General features: G+C 50.1%; 1 protein-coding gene across 9 annotated transcripts in view; it reads left to right on the top strand.

Moving 5' to 3' along the window:
* TRAK1 (trafficking kinesin protein 1) overlaps positions 1 to 13466 on the top strand; it is a 124365-nt gene that overhangs the window by 105451 nt on the left and 5448 nt on the right. For 7 of the 9 annotated variants that reach the window (XM_058729540.1, XM_058729533.1, XM_058729542.1 and 4 more), the window contains one exon: positions 5431 to 5649. In XM_058729540.1, coding sequence (XP_058585523.1) covers positions 5431 to 5649 — 219 coding nt within the window. The remainder of the gene's footprint in view (positions 1 to 5430; positions 5650 to 13466) is intronic. The other 2 variants (XM_058729534.1, XM_058729538.1) reach the window with 1 other exon arrangement.

Below are 13466 nucleotides of genomic sequence, written 5' to 3' on the forward strand. Positions count from 1 at the left end.
AGGGTGGGCTGACTTTCTTTCTTCATGATTATGTTTTAATTGTATAATTTAGGGCCTTATTAGATTTCAGAAAAGGGATGGCTCATTCTTTTTTTAATTGTTTATTCACTTGTGAGCTTGGTGATTGTTTCCTGATCCATAATTATGTCTGTTTTTCTTTCAATAAAATCTTCCGTTTCTGCAATTTTACTTTCTGCCTTTCTTTTCTTTTTTTCTCCTTTGTCTCTTAAAGCTCATTGGAATTACCATCTCTATTTTGTCTGATTTCTGTATTTGACTTTGTATTTCATTAGATCATCTAAGAATATGTCTTTGGATTCATTTTCCAAGCATATTGCAGGAAGAGATTATTAAACTTTTATTTCGACCAATTCATCTTTTTTTTCCCTCTTTTATAATCTTGTGACTTAGCAGTATTTTTGTGTTAATAGAATAAGAGGAAATCCCATTAGATTTGCTAGGTGAGTTTCATTGATAGTACCCAGCTCACCAGGATGCTAAATCACCACCATTAAGAAGTCATATCTTATCACCATGGACTGTCATGCATTCTCATGATAGAGATCCCTGTCCTCCATTTTGTAGTTCTCTGACTTCTTAGCTGTTTAAAATACAACCAATATTTCCTTTCTTCCTTCCCTCCACAATTATTTTTTTGTGTTACTATGTTTAATATGATACGATGGAGTGCTGACACAGAAGTCTGCCTGACACTGGGTTCAGCGCATCTCTGTGGCATTAGACAAGTTACCTTTTTGAGCCCTGTCCCCCTTATTTGTGAAATAAGGCTTACATCTGCCACACAAAATTGTGGTGAGGAGTCCATGTGATGTGTTTTGTATTATGCCTGGCACCTAATAGGTGCTAATTAAAACTTAGGTTCCCCACACTTGCCCCTGTTGCAGCAGCTCAGGTCTGGAGGGTGGCCTTACCAGTGTTGAGAACCCGGACCAGTACTGTGCTGGGGCCGAGTTCTTACATCATCCGTTTCCGCTAGCCTGCTCAGAAGCCGATAGGACTCCTTTGGTCTTCGGTGGCCCAGGTAAACGTGCCTGGGGTGAGGCCCCTGGAGGTTGGCTGGGATCACAGCAGATAGCCAATCTGTGTCTCCCTTACCTATTTAATTCATCTTGCTGTCTGCTCATTGGTGTCAGCCAACATAGCTGGGCTCGGTGTTTAAGGTTAGCACTCTTGTCTCATCATCTTACCTTAGGTGTTTTAAGCAAGTGAAGAACAAACCAAACTTTCCAGACTAGAAGAGACAGCCCTGCATTAAAGAGATGAGTTGGGCAGTATTTCCCCCCGACCCCCGGGAAATACCAAGATGGTATTTCCCCCAAAACAAGTCAGTATGTAATTAGAGGACAGCATCTACTTCTAGGCTATGCTAGACCTTGTCCAACAGGTTAGCTTTAACTTTTAAGTCCCAGGTACTCTTCTGACATACATAGGTTTGGTTTTCTTTTCCTTTGATGATACAAAAACTTGTAGTCAGAACAGTGGGATGTGGAGGGAAAGCAAACAGAAGGAAAGGCGTGGTGACTGTGTTTTCTCTGCTGTCCACATGCTCGTTTCATAGAGCTTCATCTTGGTGCCAACCGGGACAGGGAAGTTCCTCTCTTTCCCTGCCCCCCAGCCTTGTTCTCATGTGGTTGGGGAGGAGGGGTGTGATGACAGGTAGATAATAGTACTTCTCCTTTGTGCTCTACAGATGAAGGAAGCCAGGGCGGGGTGTGGAGAATAGGAAAGAGGCAGCCGAGGCTCTGAATAAGATGCCGTTCATATTTAATTTTTGATTTGTCCTCCATCTTGTATCCAAGGCAGGACTTCAGGCAGCCAGGAGATTCGTAAGAATTCCAACAAGGTGGTCCCAGGCAGTGGCAGGGGGAGTGAGGGGGAGCTAGCTGTTTTGCCCAGGTGTTGGACTCAGGAAACCTTTCTGGGGCCTCAGAACCAGTCAGGAACGGAAATGGTCTGTGAGCTCCACAGCCTGACGTGACTCAGATAACAGGATTGCGAAGGCTTTCACTAATGGTCACTTTTGCAGCATGGAACACACCTGTGTGAGGACTGAAGAAGCCAGTCCGGTGTGGTGTTGACCTGATTTCTGAGAACTCACACTCAGGAGGCCTCCTCACTGCTGGCCAAGAGATGGTCTATGTGGTTAAGAGGCTAGACACTGGAGCCAGCATGGGTTTGAATCCCACCCAGATTAGCCACTTGCCAGCTTTGCAACCTCTGGCAAGTTACCTGACCTCCCTGTGCTCAGTTTCCTCATCTATAAAATGAGGACAGGGTTATCATGATTAAGTGAGTTAATAAATGTAGACCTCCTAGGACTCCTGGCCCTTACTAAGTGCTCAGTAAAGGTTGGCTGTTCGATGTGAATGAGCTGCCCAAGACAGGGGCCCAAATCCAAGAATGATGCATGTGTCAGCATAGTCTTTCCATTGCAGTCTCACTAAATTCCCTCGGCTCTGCATGTTTGGGAAAGGCAAATAACCCCATGTCCGTCTGCAGCCTCTTGAATCCCAAGCAGCAAACCCTTCGTAGCCTCATTTCTGTCTCGAGCCCATGCCTGGGGTGGGGAGGGATGAGGGCAGTCTGTTGCACAGCTAGTTGAACAGATAGTTGATCTATTGACTGGGACAGTTGTCCGGGCCCAGACCCCTGCCTCCCTGAGTTCCTTCCCAGTGCTTTGTAAACATCTCAGCCCCTTCCGGAAGGATGAGGACCTTTAGCACTTCTTGACACGGTCCTTCACTTTCCAGTGTCTGTCAACTCTCTTCCCCTTCCAAAAGTAGAGGTGACGTGGCCACTCTGGACCCAAGGGTTGGTCATCCTGCGGCAAGACCAGCATGTGCAGTCCCAAACTGGAAGTCACAGGGCCTTGTTAAGACTTCTCCCCAGTGCAGTGTTTTTGCCAGGAATGTGCCCGTGCTTCCAGTGAACACATGAACAGGGGGCTCACTATGCATTATGAATGGGGGTCTCCGGGGGTGGCTGGAGAGATTCCATCGGCAGCTGTGTGTGCGTGTCTCCTGACGGGCCTTGGACAGCCACCTGGAAGTTTTGCCGCCCACCACTTAGGCTTCTCGCTTAGTCTGGGTTCCTGGCTGGAGCACGGATATCCTTCTTTACACACCTATGGACTCTGGGGGGCAGGCAGTGTGAGATTGAAAGAACCTGGCCTTTAGCACTGACCTCTGGCTATGCCACCCCTCCAGGACTTTGAAAAATTATCCAACTTCAGTGCACCTCGGTTCCCTCATCAGGGGCTTGGGAGCAGTGAGTTGAGGTAATACGTATTAAAAGAAGCTGCTGTACAGGCATGCTCCATACAGGGTAATTAAAAAAAAAAAAAAAAAATGGAGCCATGACATCTAGGATTCAGGATCCCGTGAGCGGGTTTCAGCATGTCTGCAAAGCCCCGACCAGTTAACACACGTTGCCGCTTGCCTGTGAGCTCCTTTTCGGGATAGAGTCTGTGAGCTCTCCAGGTTCTCAAAGGGTCTGAGAATTGAGACCACAGCTCCTGGCCAGGGTTTCTCAGTCTCCGCCCTGCTGACATCTGGGGCCAGGTCATTCCGGGTTGTTGGGGTTGTCCTGGGCATCGTCCTGTAGCATCCCGGGCGCTACCCATGAGATGTCCTTAGCGCTCCGTCCTTCCCCCCAAGTTGTGACAAAAATGTCTCCAGATGTTAACAGACGTCCCCAGCTGAGAACCACTGCTCTAGACATCTCTTAGCAGCTAGTGAGGGAGCAGGGATGTGATGCTCTCTTTCCTCCTATGTGCCTCTGTATGATCTCACTCCTTTTGCACTGAGGATATTTTCTATGTCGATGCAGTAGATTCAGAGTAAGTAGGTGGCCTTTCAAACTGGGACAGGCCTCAAAGTGGGACTGTCCTGAACACGTATTGGCAGCGTGTCCACTGTTTCTCTTTTAAGTGAGTTTGGAACTGCCCACTTACAGAGTCCTTTCAAGACTCACCGGCCGGGACTGCTTCCTGAGAAGTTCCTTCCCAGCGGTATGTTGGAGGCAGCACAGTCATGAGGCACACCACAGGGTCAGGAGCTGCCGTTGAGGGGGGTTCCCCGCATCTTGTTCACATTCCTGGACTGATCCCTGACTCCGATGCCTGCCACCGTTTTCCTTCTCTTTTCTCTTGACTCCTGAGCTGCTGGCTCCTGGCTCCCTGGTCCCCCTTTCTGATGTGCCCCTGGAGGCCTTGGAGGGATTCTTGCCTGCCCAATAGAGGACACCCTTGGTAACTGGGTGGTTAACCAGTGGTAACTGGGAGGCATTGGTGCAGGAAGGCTCTCGCTTTCCTATGCCTGAGAACTGCTCTCAAAGTCTCTCGAGTAGAATGTTTATTTGCGTGACCCACTAATTCATCTGTAGAATGGGGACAGACACCCAGCCTCATGGGCCATCATACCTGGGCCACGCGAGGTGTAATAAATGTTCCAAAAGGGAAGGGGTTGCTCTTCAAAAGGCAAATGGATTGGCCAGAATCCCAGGACATAGCAACATACCAAAGGTTTTGAGACGTTCCTCCATAAATCTACTTGTCAACCCAGGTTTGCTAAGCATAATTGTTCTTGGAACACTTCTCTTCGTGAGCACCCATGACACCCTCGAGGTCCTCAGGGACACACTCCGGTGTTATTACAGACCTTGCACGATGTCATCTGAGTCCCGGGGTCTGGTGTCACTAAGGAGATCTCCTCTGCTTCAGACCTCTGTACGGACTTACATGCTCGTCACTCACACCGAGCTCGTCCCTTTCCCTCTCCCAAACCTGCAGCCTATCAGGTTTGTTGGTCGAAAACAGAAACCCTAATAAGTAAAGAAGACTACAGTCGTGCCTACGGCTTATCTCTGTGTGCTACTCTAATTGCCTTTTGCTTTTCTCATGTTGTGGGTCCCGAGTTGACATGGTCTTACTCTGCCTCTGCTTCTGTCTTCCGTGTTCCCAACGGTGCGTACTTGGCATAGACTCTGTACTTGTACCCTCCCCCGCCCCCCGCCCCCCGCCCTTTTGTACTTGGTCTTGCTTATTTTTTTCCTCTCCAGTTCCTAAGTTGATACCATGTTGGATTTGGGGACTGACAATGGGTTGACTAAAAGTTTGTCACCAGACATCCTTGCCAAGCCTTATGGCTTTCATTTTACTTTGTAAAAAGCTTTGTTTCTGATTACTTCAGTTGGTGCCCCTCCCAGGCGTGGCAAGGTGATCGCCCGTCACACGGTAGCAAGAGCCAGGGCCGCTCCCCCGGTGTCCCTGCCAGAGTTCACCCACGAGGCTCAGGGCCCGCTTGAGGGTCACGCTCCGCACTCTGAGGGTGGTGACAGCCGTCAGCTCGGACTCGCATCCTAACCCTCTCTTCTGCCTTGTCCCCCCTTCTCTGCCCTTTCTCCTGCAAGGCTCCGCCACCCTTCACCACTGGCAGCAGTTGGCCCAGCCCCACCTGGGGGGCATCCTGGACCCCCGGCCCGGTGTGGTCACCAAGGGCTTCCGGACACTGGACGTTGACCTGGACGAAGTGTACTGCCTTAACGACTTTGAGGAAGACGACACAGGTGACCACATTTCCCTCCCGGGCCTAGCTACCTCCACGCCAGTTCAGCACCCAGAGACCTCAGGTGAGGGGTCCCGAGCACGCGTGACTGTCTCAGGCAGCAGAAGTTACCCACGCCGGCCTCAGGCTTTCCCAGAGGAGATGCAGGAGCCGCCCGCGGCCGAGGAGGAGGAGGAGGGGTCTGGTGAGGGCACCGCCATGAGTCCTGTAAACCTGGCACCTTTACCAGAGGCCGAGTTCTGGGCCATTGTCACCTCTGTTCCGAGCACCATCCGTAGCGGCTCTCTGTCTGTAGCTTCCGCTCGTCTGTGTGGGTGACGATTAAAGCACTCCCATCGTGCGGGTCTGTTTTTTAACGCAGAGTCTGATGCCTCCTTTTTGTAACAAATGGGTGTAGCTCCCTGCCCGTGTTGGAGGTGCATGGCCCAGCGGGGCTCCTGACGGGGGAGCAGGAAAGGCTGCTAAAAAGGAGGGGATTGTTGCCCCCGCCCCACACATCAGCTCCCCTCTTCCTGTTGTGGGTCTCTCCCTGAGTCTGGGGCAGGGCGGGGGGCAGATTGTCGAGTCCTGCGGTGATTTCCAAACCGAGCTGAGCAGAATTGGGCATTTTAAGGGGGAAGATAGGAGCGCCGGGTCGTTCAGATGGTGAATGAGAGACCCTGTCCCTCCACGGAGCATCGGAATAGGAAAAAGCCCAGAAGGTGTTCAGGATTTCAGACAACTGGTGGATAGAGCGGCCTTTTCACATTTCTAACTTCAATGAAGGTGTATGTGTTTTCTTTCCAGCTTACACATGTGTTCAGAGCGGATTTTTAAAAAGTGTTTTAGCAGTACTCCTTAACCCAACAAGCCCTAGGACAATGACATCTAGAGGGTCCCAGGTTGGAAGTATTTCCAGAGAGGGGACCCCAGATGAATCTGGAAAGGAGCTCTGGTTGATTACCCACCCCCTGCTGCCCCATTAAAGACCTGACCATGCGTTTGTAGATTTACACCCTAGGCGTCACTGGGATGAAACACTTTGGGCTCAGGGCCCTGGAACTACAGGGGTCATGTGGTCACCATTTGCCCCAGATTTCCTGGGACAACCCCCCCCCCCCCCCCCCGCCCTGACTGCAGTGCTGAGGAGACAAGGAAGCTATCTTGTGGGGTCAGGGCAGAGACCCAGCCTATGATGAATTCAGGCAATGTTGTCATCCTCATGACATCCCGAGTCATTAGATTTGAGGAGAGGACACGCATCTTTGTGATTCATAACTTTCATTCATGAAGGCCACAACTCCCCCCGCTGAGGTACAGGGCAGGAGCAAGCTGAGGTTCGCGATGGCGCCTCCCAGGCTAAGTTTGGATGCCTGTGGCAAGGGACTTTATTTGGACCCAACTTTCCTTTTCTCTTTGACATCAACTTCAGAGGTAAAGGATTCAAAGTGAAAAGGATTGGTTTAGCACATAGGTTTATGGTTTGCTTATTTACTTTCTTAGCAGTTATCAGGTTAAGCTTGCAAGGGAATGAAAATGTTTATTACTGAATATATTCAGAACGGGAGACCAGCGGTGGTATTGTCACTTACCTTTGTTAGCAGCACCGTTGTCCTTCCGGAAGGCAGACGGTGGTACGGGAAGCACGGCGTCTGCTGATTTATGTGACTGAAACTGTAGGAATCGTGTCAGCTGTGATGACCTCTCCCTGTAGTCCTACATGGACTAGAAAGTGAATGCTTTAAGTGTGAAGAAGCATCATTAACTGTGTCTTTAAGAAGTTACACAAAAGGAGTAAAACTTGTCAAGTCAGCTAAGAGCTTCTCTTGAAGGTCAGAGGGGGAGAGGGGACCAATTATGAGGACATAAGTCCTGACTGCTTTCCTTACCCTAGACAAAGATGTATTCAATTGCTTCTTCCCTCTTTCCTCAAACCTCAGCAAATTCATCCCAGCAACTTTGAAGAGAGGCACACAAATCTATAGTTGACATTTAGAGGGATCCCAGGTTGGAAGCATGCGTTCAGAAAGAGTTCTATAGATCGCTGAAGGTAACACAGGGAAGGGCTGAGCATTTAGAGAAGGGTTCTTTGGAGCTCATTTGCTGGGTCAGAGTTGTTAAAAGCTCAGTGCTCAGAGGGGATCGGTGCAAACAGCAATTTGGCCCTTCTCTCTCTATTGGGAGTAACACGACCGTTTTGATTACTGGAATGTAAGAAGCATGTCACTCTAAATAAATCACCCCAGAGGCCCCAAGTGGCATTCTGTACACAGTCTTGGAGTCACAGGTAAATAGCTAAGCTTCAGCAGGAAGGACTAGGGCATAGTCTGTCTTGGGATTTGTATCCGGGCTGGTCTGTCCCTAATGCTTAGGGTTTCTCTCTTTTTTTTTTTTTTTTTTAAGTTTATTTATTTATTTTGAGAGAGACAGAGACAGCACAAATGGGGGAGTGGCAGAGAGAGAGAGAGAGAGGGAGAGTGTGAATGAATGAATGAATGAATGAACGAACCCCAAGCAGGTTTTGTGCTGCCAGCAAAGAGTTGAGTGTGGGGCTTGAACTCACAAAACTGCAAGAAGTCAGACGCTTAACTGACTGAGCCACCCAGGTGCCCTGATGGCTTAGGCTTTTCTGGTGCCAGACAGCACAGTCCCAGGAGCTGCCTCTGGGAATACATAGTAGGGAGAAACTGAAGACGGGAAGGGTTAGCCTTTTTTCTTGCAACTATTCCTAAGGGAGGAAACTGGGGAGACTTCTATATTAGGCACTTTTATCTAGAGCCTGTTAGCTCATGGAGAAAAAGTTTTGAGTACGGAAAAAAAAATTAATATATTTTAATGTATTATTGTATCATTATTGGCTGATTTTTATAATCCCATGTCTTAAAAAAACGTGATTCCTTGTTGTTTGTAAATAATTTAGATGATTATAATGGATTGTTTAAAACAATTTTTTATAGTTTTACTTTTTCAGGGACATTTTATGTTATTAACTCCTTTAGAAAGTACACTTTCTCAGAAACAGTCATTATCTTGTACTGTCCATGTTGTGAATTTTAGGTGTTTATTTGTAGGGAGGAGCCCGGCACGTGAGAAAAGATTCAGATCAGAGTTTTAAAGTCATGCAGTTAAGTCGGCAGATGGTCGGGCTGTTTAATTGAATTGTTTTGGACGCCCTGATCCTTAAAGGGGAGGGAGAAGTAGGGTGAAAGCACAGAAGAAAGGGAAGGTCCGTTTATTTTCACGCTCATGCACACGAAGGCCACTCAGGTGGGGGAAATTTCCCTAGAGCAGGCTCATGCCAGTCACGGCGGCCTGTCTGGCTGTGGCCCCGCAGTGGAGTTGGGGCCGAGGTGCCAAAGTAAGCGTTGAAGGCAGAACCCACCTTTGGTCACAACAGCCCTTGAAAGTAGCCTGAAGCTGCAGCGTGGACCTCCCCCCAGCACCCCAGGCACAGGCCAGGAACTGGCTTCTTTCGTAGCTCCCTTCCTGGACACCTAGGTCGGGGTTCTGTGGAGGAAAGGAGCCAGAAGGGAAGTGGGGCCCGCTGAGTAGTACTTCAGCGCATGCGTGGGGCAGGAGCCTGAATAAAGGCCCGCCGTCCTGTCCTTTCTGCCTCAGGACCCAGGTGGGTCCTGAGGGAGAGTGGGCCGTGGGGGCCTGATGGGTCTGGAAGGGAAGCCCGGTTCCTTCGATTCACAGACCTTCGGGTGTAGGCAAGGTCCCTTCTGTCTCCACGGAAAGAGTTGATGACACGTGACCACTCTTGCTGGGAAGACTTTCCAACCCAGCCTTCGTTCTGGAGCGGTTACAGGAGTTTGGTCCTTGCGCACAGAGCAGGCGGTCTGCTCAGACCCACTGGTGTTAGGCAATTAAGGAAGGCCCGGTGCTCTTGCATCGGGATACCTATTAGACCAGAACGAAACAGGCAGCGGCTCCCAGGAGGTGGAAACATGAAGGAAGAGTGAGGTCCTTGACGCCTCCCCAAACCGCCAGCTGGAGTCAACCCTGCTTACAATTTCCTGAACAAGCCTGCGCTTCGGGAGTGCTTTCTGGACGGCAGCCTCACCTCTGAAAACCATAGGGGAGCCTTCCCGTGCTCTGGGGGGGACCCACGCAGACAGACGGCTGAGCGGGGGGCTCAGGCTGCTGACACTTAGCGGAGGAGCTCCGGCGTGGGTGCTGGCGGTGGAGTGAGCTGTCCGGCTGCACCACCTCGTGGTGGGAGGGGGAAGTGCGCCCCTGAACTGGCTTGGAAGGCACTTAGCCGGGACGCTCTTGGTGCCTCTTAAGTCAGGCCAGCTGCCCACCCCCCGCGGGCATCCGCCACAGAAGGGAGGACGAGAGGACAAGGTCTAGGGCCCAGCTTTGTGAGAACCCAGAGGATCCAAAGAGACTTTTGCATTTTGCCCCTTCAACATTTTAACCACAATTCTTTAAAAAAAATCCCTTTTTCTCCAGAGGGTATTTTAAGGGCCACTTGTGGGAATTTCTGCCCCTCTCTGCATGAAATGCTGTGAGAATGCTCATCGGTTAAATCACATACTCCTTAGATGAAACAGGGAATAGCCTGGCGCAATGGGAAAAAACAGGCTTTTAATTATTTTAATTTTGCAGGATCCAAAAATAAGTTGTACAGAAACCAGAAAAAGATCTCGTGTGGCTTAAAAATCTCTGTGATAGAAACCTCCTGGTGCCTGTAGGCCCGGGTCTGCGACAGGGGCTTGGAGGTCTCTGTCGAGCTGCAGGGACAGACGAGGGGCTATGTTGAAGAAATGCTCAAGAGGCAGCCTTCGGGGGCCCATGTTAAGCCCGGAGCTAAGGGCTTAAAAAATACCACCCCGTAACACCGTTTGGCTTAAAATCACTTTTATTTTTTTTTAAGAAGGGAGGAAATGCACTGCCGTGTCAGAAACTGTTGTTGATTCCCCAGCCTCCAGAGGAAAACGCTTGTTAGAGCCACGTGAACCCTGGACACAGTATTTATATTAATGATGAAACAGAGGGCACACAAAAGATTTATGGAGCTTTTCCCACAGGAACTCATGAAACTTCTTTTTTTCCCAGAAAAAATCATGGGCAGAGTTATATAAAGAAGTGACAGAAAGAAGTCTCTAAAGCATTTTCCTATGCCCTGACATTTTAAGTCTTTTAGGAAGAATTCAAAAGCATTGCTTTTTGCCCCTTCTTTCTTTTCTTTCTTTTTTTTTTAATGGGCAAGCAGCTGACAGGCAGACATGTCCACCTCCTTCCCTTCCCCCAAATGTGATTATTCCTTGAACAAAAAGTAACAGTCATTAGGAACTAGTAAAAAGGTAAAAACAAAACCAAAGCAAAACCAAGAAAAGGTGCTGATGCTCTTAGGATTTAGCTCAAGCCATGCCTTTAAGCTGGATAGACAATGGTTTCTGTTTTCTGTGGGTCTGGTTTTTCTTGGATAGAAAAGGCTGGCCCGTGGGCACCGCTGTTGACGTGATGGCAGCTACTGGAACTGTAGGGGCAGGTGGGAGAGAGAACATGGGCGTGTGCGTTGGTTAATGAGTTTATAGAAATTGCGAAGCAGATCCGAACTGTGTGACAGCAACTTCACACGCTATGTGTTCAAATTAAGAAAAGGAAAACATTGGAGGCATTTTGTTCACTTTACGTAGGTTTGGCCTCTTCCCATGGAAAGTGGGGAAGAGCATACGGAAGCTTTCAGTGCATCACAAAGGCAGAGTCCTCTTTTTCCAGGATCCGGAGATGTGTTTGTAATTTTGATTTTTAAGCTATTCATGTTAGCAAAAAGAAAGAAAATCTCCGGTGTGTGGCATGGCCAGGCTTCTCCGTCCTCAGAAATCCCCTTTGAAACAGCCTTGCCCTGGTGTGTTTTTGGTGACTCCTTAGAAACCTCCGGGTGCAGGTATAGTTTTTGGCATCCGTGTGGGCTCACGTGAGGGCTGTTTTAAGGACTGGGTGCCATGATGGCCCTTAGAGGGGAAGTTCCTGTTCTCCCCAGCACATTACCAGCCCGCAGTATGGGGGGAGGGACAGCACCACTCAGATTGACTGAAATGCATGGGTCACTGTGTACAGATCACATCATACGGGTGGGAGACCGGCAGAGTCTTGGTCACGCTTCATGTCCCCGCCAGAGTGACCCTTTGCTCTCCTCACAATTAGAGCAGGCAGCGACGGGGAGAGCATTGGGCTTTCCCGCCCGTCCCCGGGCGGCCCAAACAGTCCATCGAGCAGCCATCACCCAGGTCTGCGTAATCCTCAGTGCTGTCTCAAGGCCACGCAGGGAGGAAGCCCCAGCTCACCGGAGACCATGGGCCCCATCACTAGCTGCAGCGTCGAGATCCCGAGCGCCCAGTTTTGCCGTCAGTCCTCACCACCCTTTTCCCCTCCAGAGGAGCACAGCCCGTCAGACCGTTTACCCAGTGCACCTGCTCTAGGCAGAAAGCACAGCATGGACGGATCAGAGAGCAAGTGAGCAGGGTAGCTCTTGCCCTCGGAAAGCCCTTCCTTCTGTGCCCCGACCTGCGGCTGGCCAAAGGGGTGTGCCTGCACGAGGCATGTTTGCAGAAAAACGAATGTGTACGCTGGCCCCCTGCGTGTAGTTCACCAGTGTAGACGATCTTGAATAACAAAGACTAACTCAGTTTAAAGGTCCCCTTTGATAGATTAGGATTTTGTAGCAGCGTCAGAACCTGGCAGAGAAGGAACAGATGTGAATAACGAGGGATTAGGGGACGCTCGAGGGAAGCCCTTGTTGGTGTGAATACTCTAACCCACGTGGCGCTGTCCCCGAGCAAGGCTGTGAGGCCCTGCAGCCCAGACTGAGGAAGAGGAAAAGGATTTAAGCAGGAAGCCGGAGTCTTAAATCCAAGCAACCCTGTCCTCGGAGGCCCCGGGTGGGCAGCAGGAGGTGCACACACAGCTGCTGAGGCAGGGCTCTCGTGTCCCGTGGGGACCAGGGGACTCCAGGAGGGAGCCCTCCCCCTGTGCCCCTACCCCTGCTGGCGAGAAGGCATCCTGTGCCTCTTTCTTGGAGGAATTCCTCTCCCGCAGGCAGGGCTTTGGGAATCAGCCTGTGGCTGCTCTGTGGGGAGCACCAGAGGCCTCGGGCGACTCACTGTCTCTGTGTTGTGTCCCAAGGAAGGGAAACGCTGCAGCAGCCCGGCAGGCAGTGGTGACGCGCGGAGAGCGGGGCCAGGCGTCCCAGTGGTATTTCGGAGGGGCCGGACCTCTGGCTTGGCACTTTTGATTCCTTCCTGTTGATCTTCCTATCCGTTGCTTCTGGGAAATGACGACTTCTGAATTTTAGCAGCCTTTTCCTGTCCCCAAACCCATCTGTGTCAGATGGGTTTTGCTTCTGCTGATGCCACCATGTGTCTAAAATGTCCATCTTGCACCACGTGTCGCAAGGGAAGATCCACTACGTGGCGGGGGGGAGAGGAGCGAACCTTTGGGACCTTTTGATTTGATAATCTCCTGTGTTTAAATGGGGTCCACTCCTAATTAAAGCCAGCCTTGGTTTTGATTTTTTTTTTTTTTTTAAGGTGATCTCTCTTTCCACTGTTGTGTCTTCTTCGTTACCTCTCCTTCCTGCGTTTTTCTTTCCTCCCTCCCTCCCTCCCAAATAACCCCTCACGCCTGTTATTTGGGATGCTTCTCTCAGGCTTTTTATTGCTTTTGTTGCTAGATCTTATTGCGGCCAGAGAATCGTGATTGTTTGGTTGCCTTTTCTTCATAGCTTCTTCCATTTTTGTTTTGTTGGCCGCGATTTTCCAGTTACCCTGCCCGGTTCCTAAGCCGTCACATTTATCGGTTGAGAAAGATTCATAAAGGCTGTTTTCATGTGTGTTTTTGCCCCTTCCTGCTCTGCCCGGTGCTGCCCGTGGTTAAGGGTTGGCTCTGGTG

The sequence above is a fragment of the Neofelis nebulosa genome, chromosome 5 (genome assembly GCF_028018385.1).
Source record: "Neofelis nebulosa isolate mNeoNeb1 chromosome 5, mNeoNeb1.pri, whole genome shotgun sequence".
NCBI classification, from domain to species: Eukaryota; Metazoa; Chordata; class Mammalia; order Carnivora; family Felidae; genus Neofelis; species Neofelis nebulosa.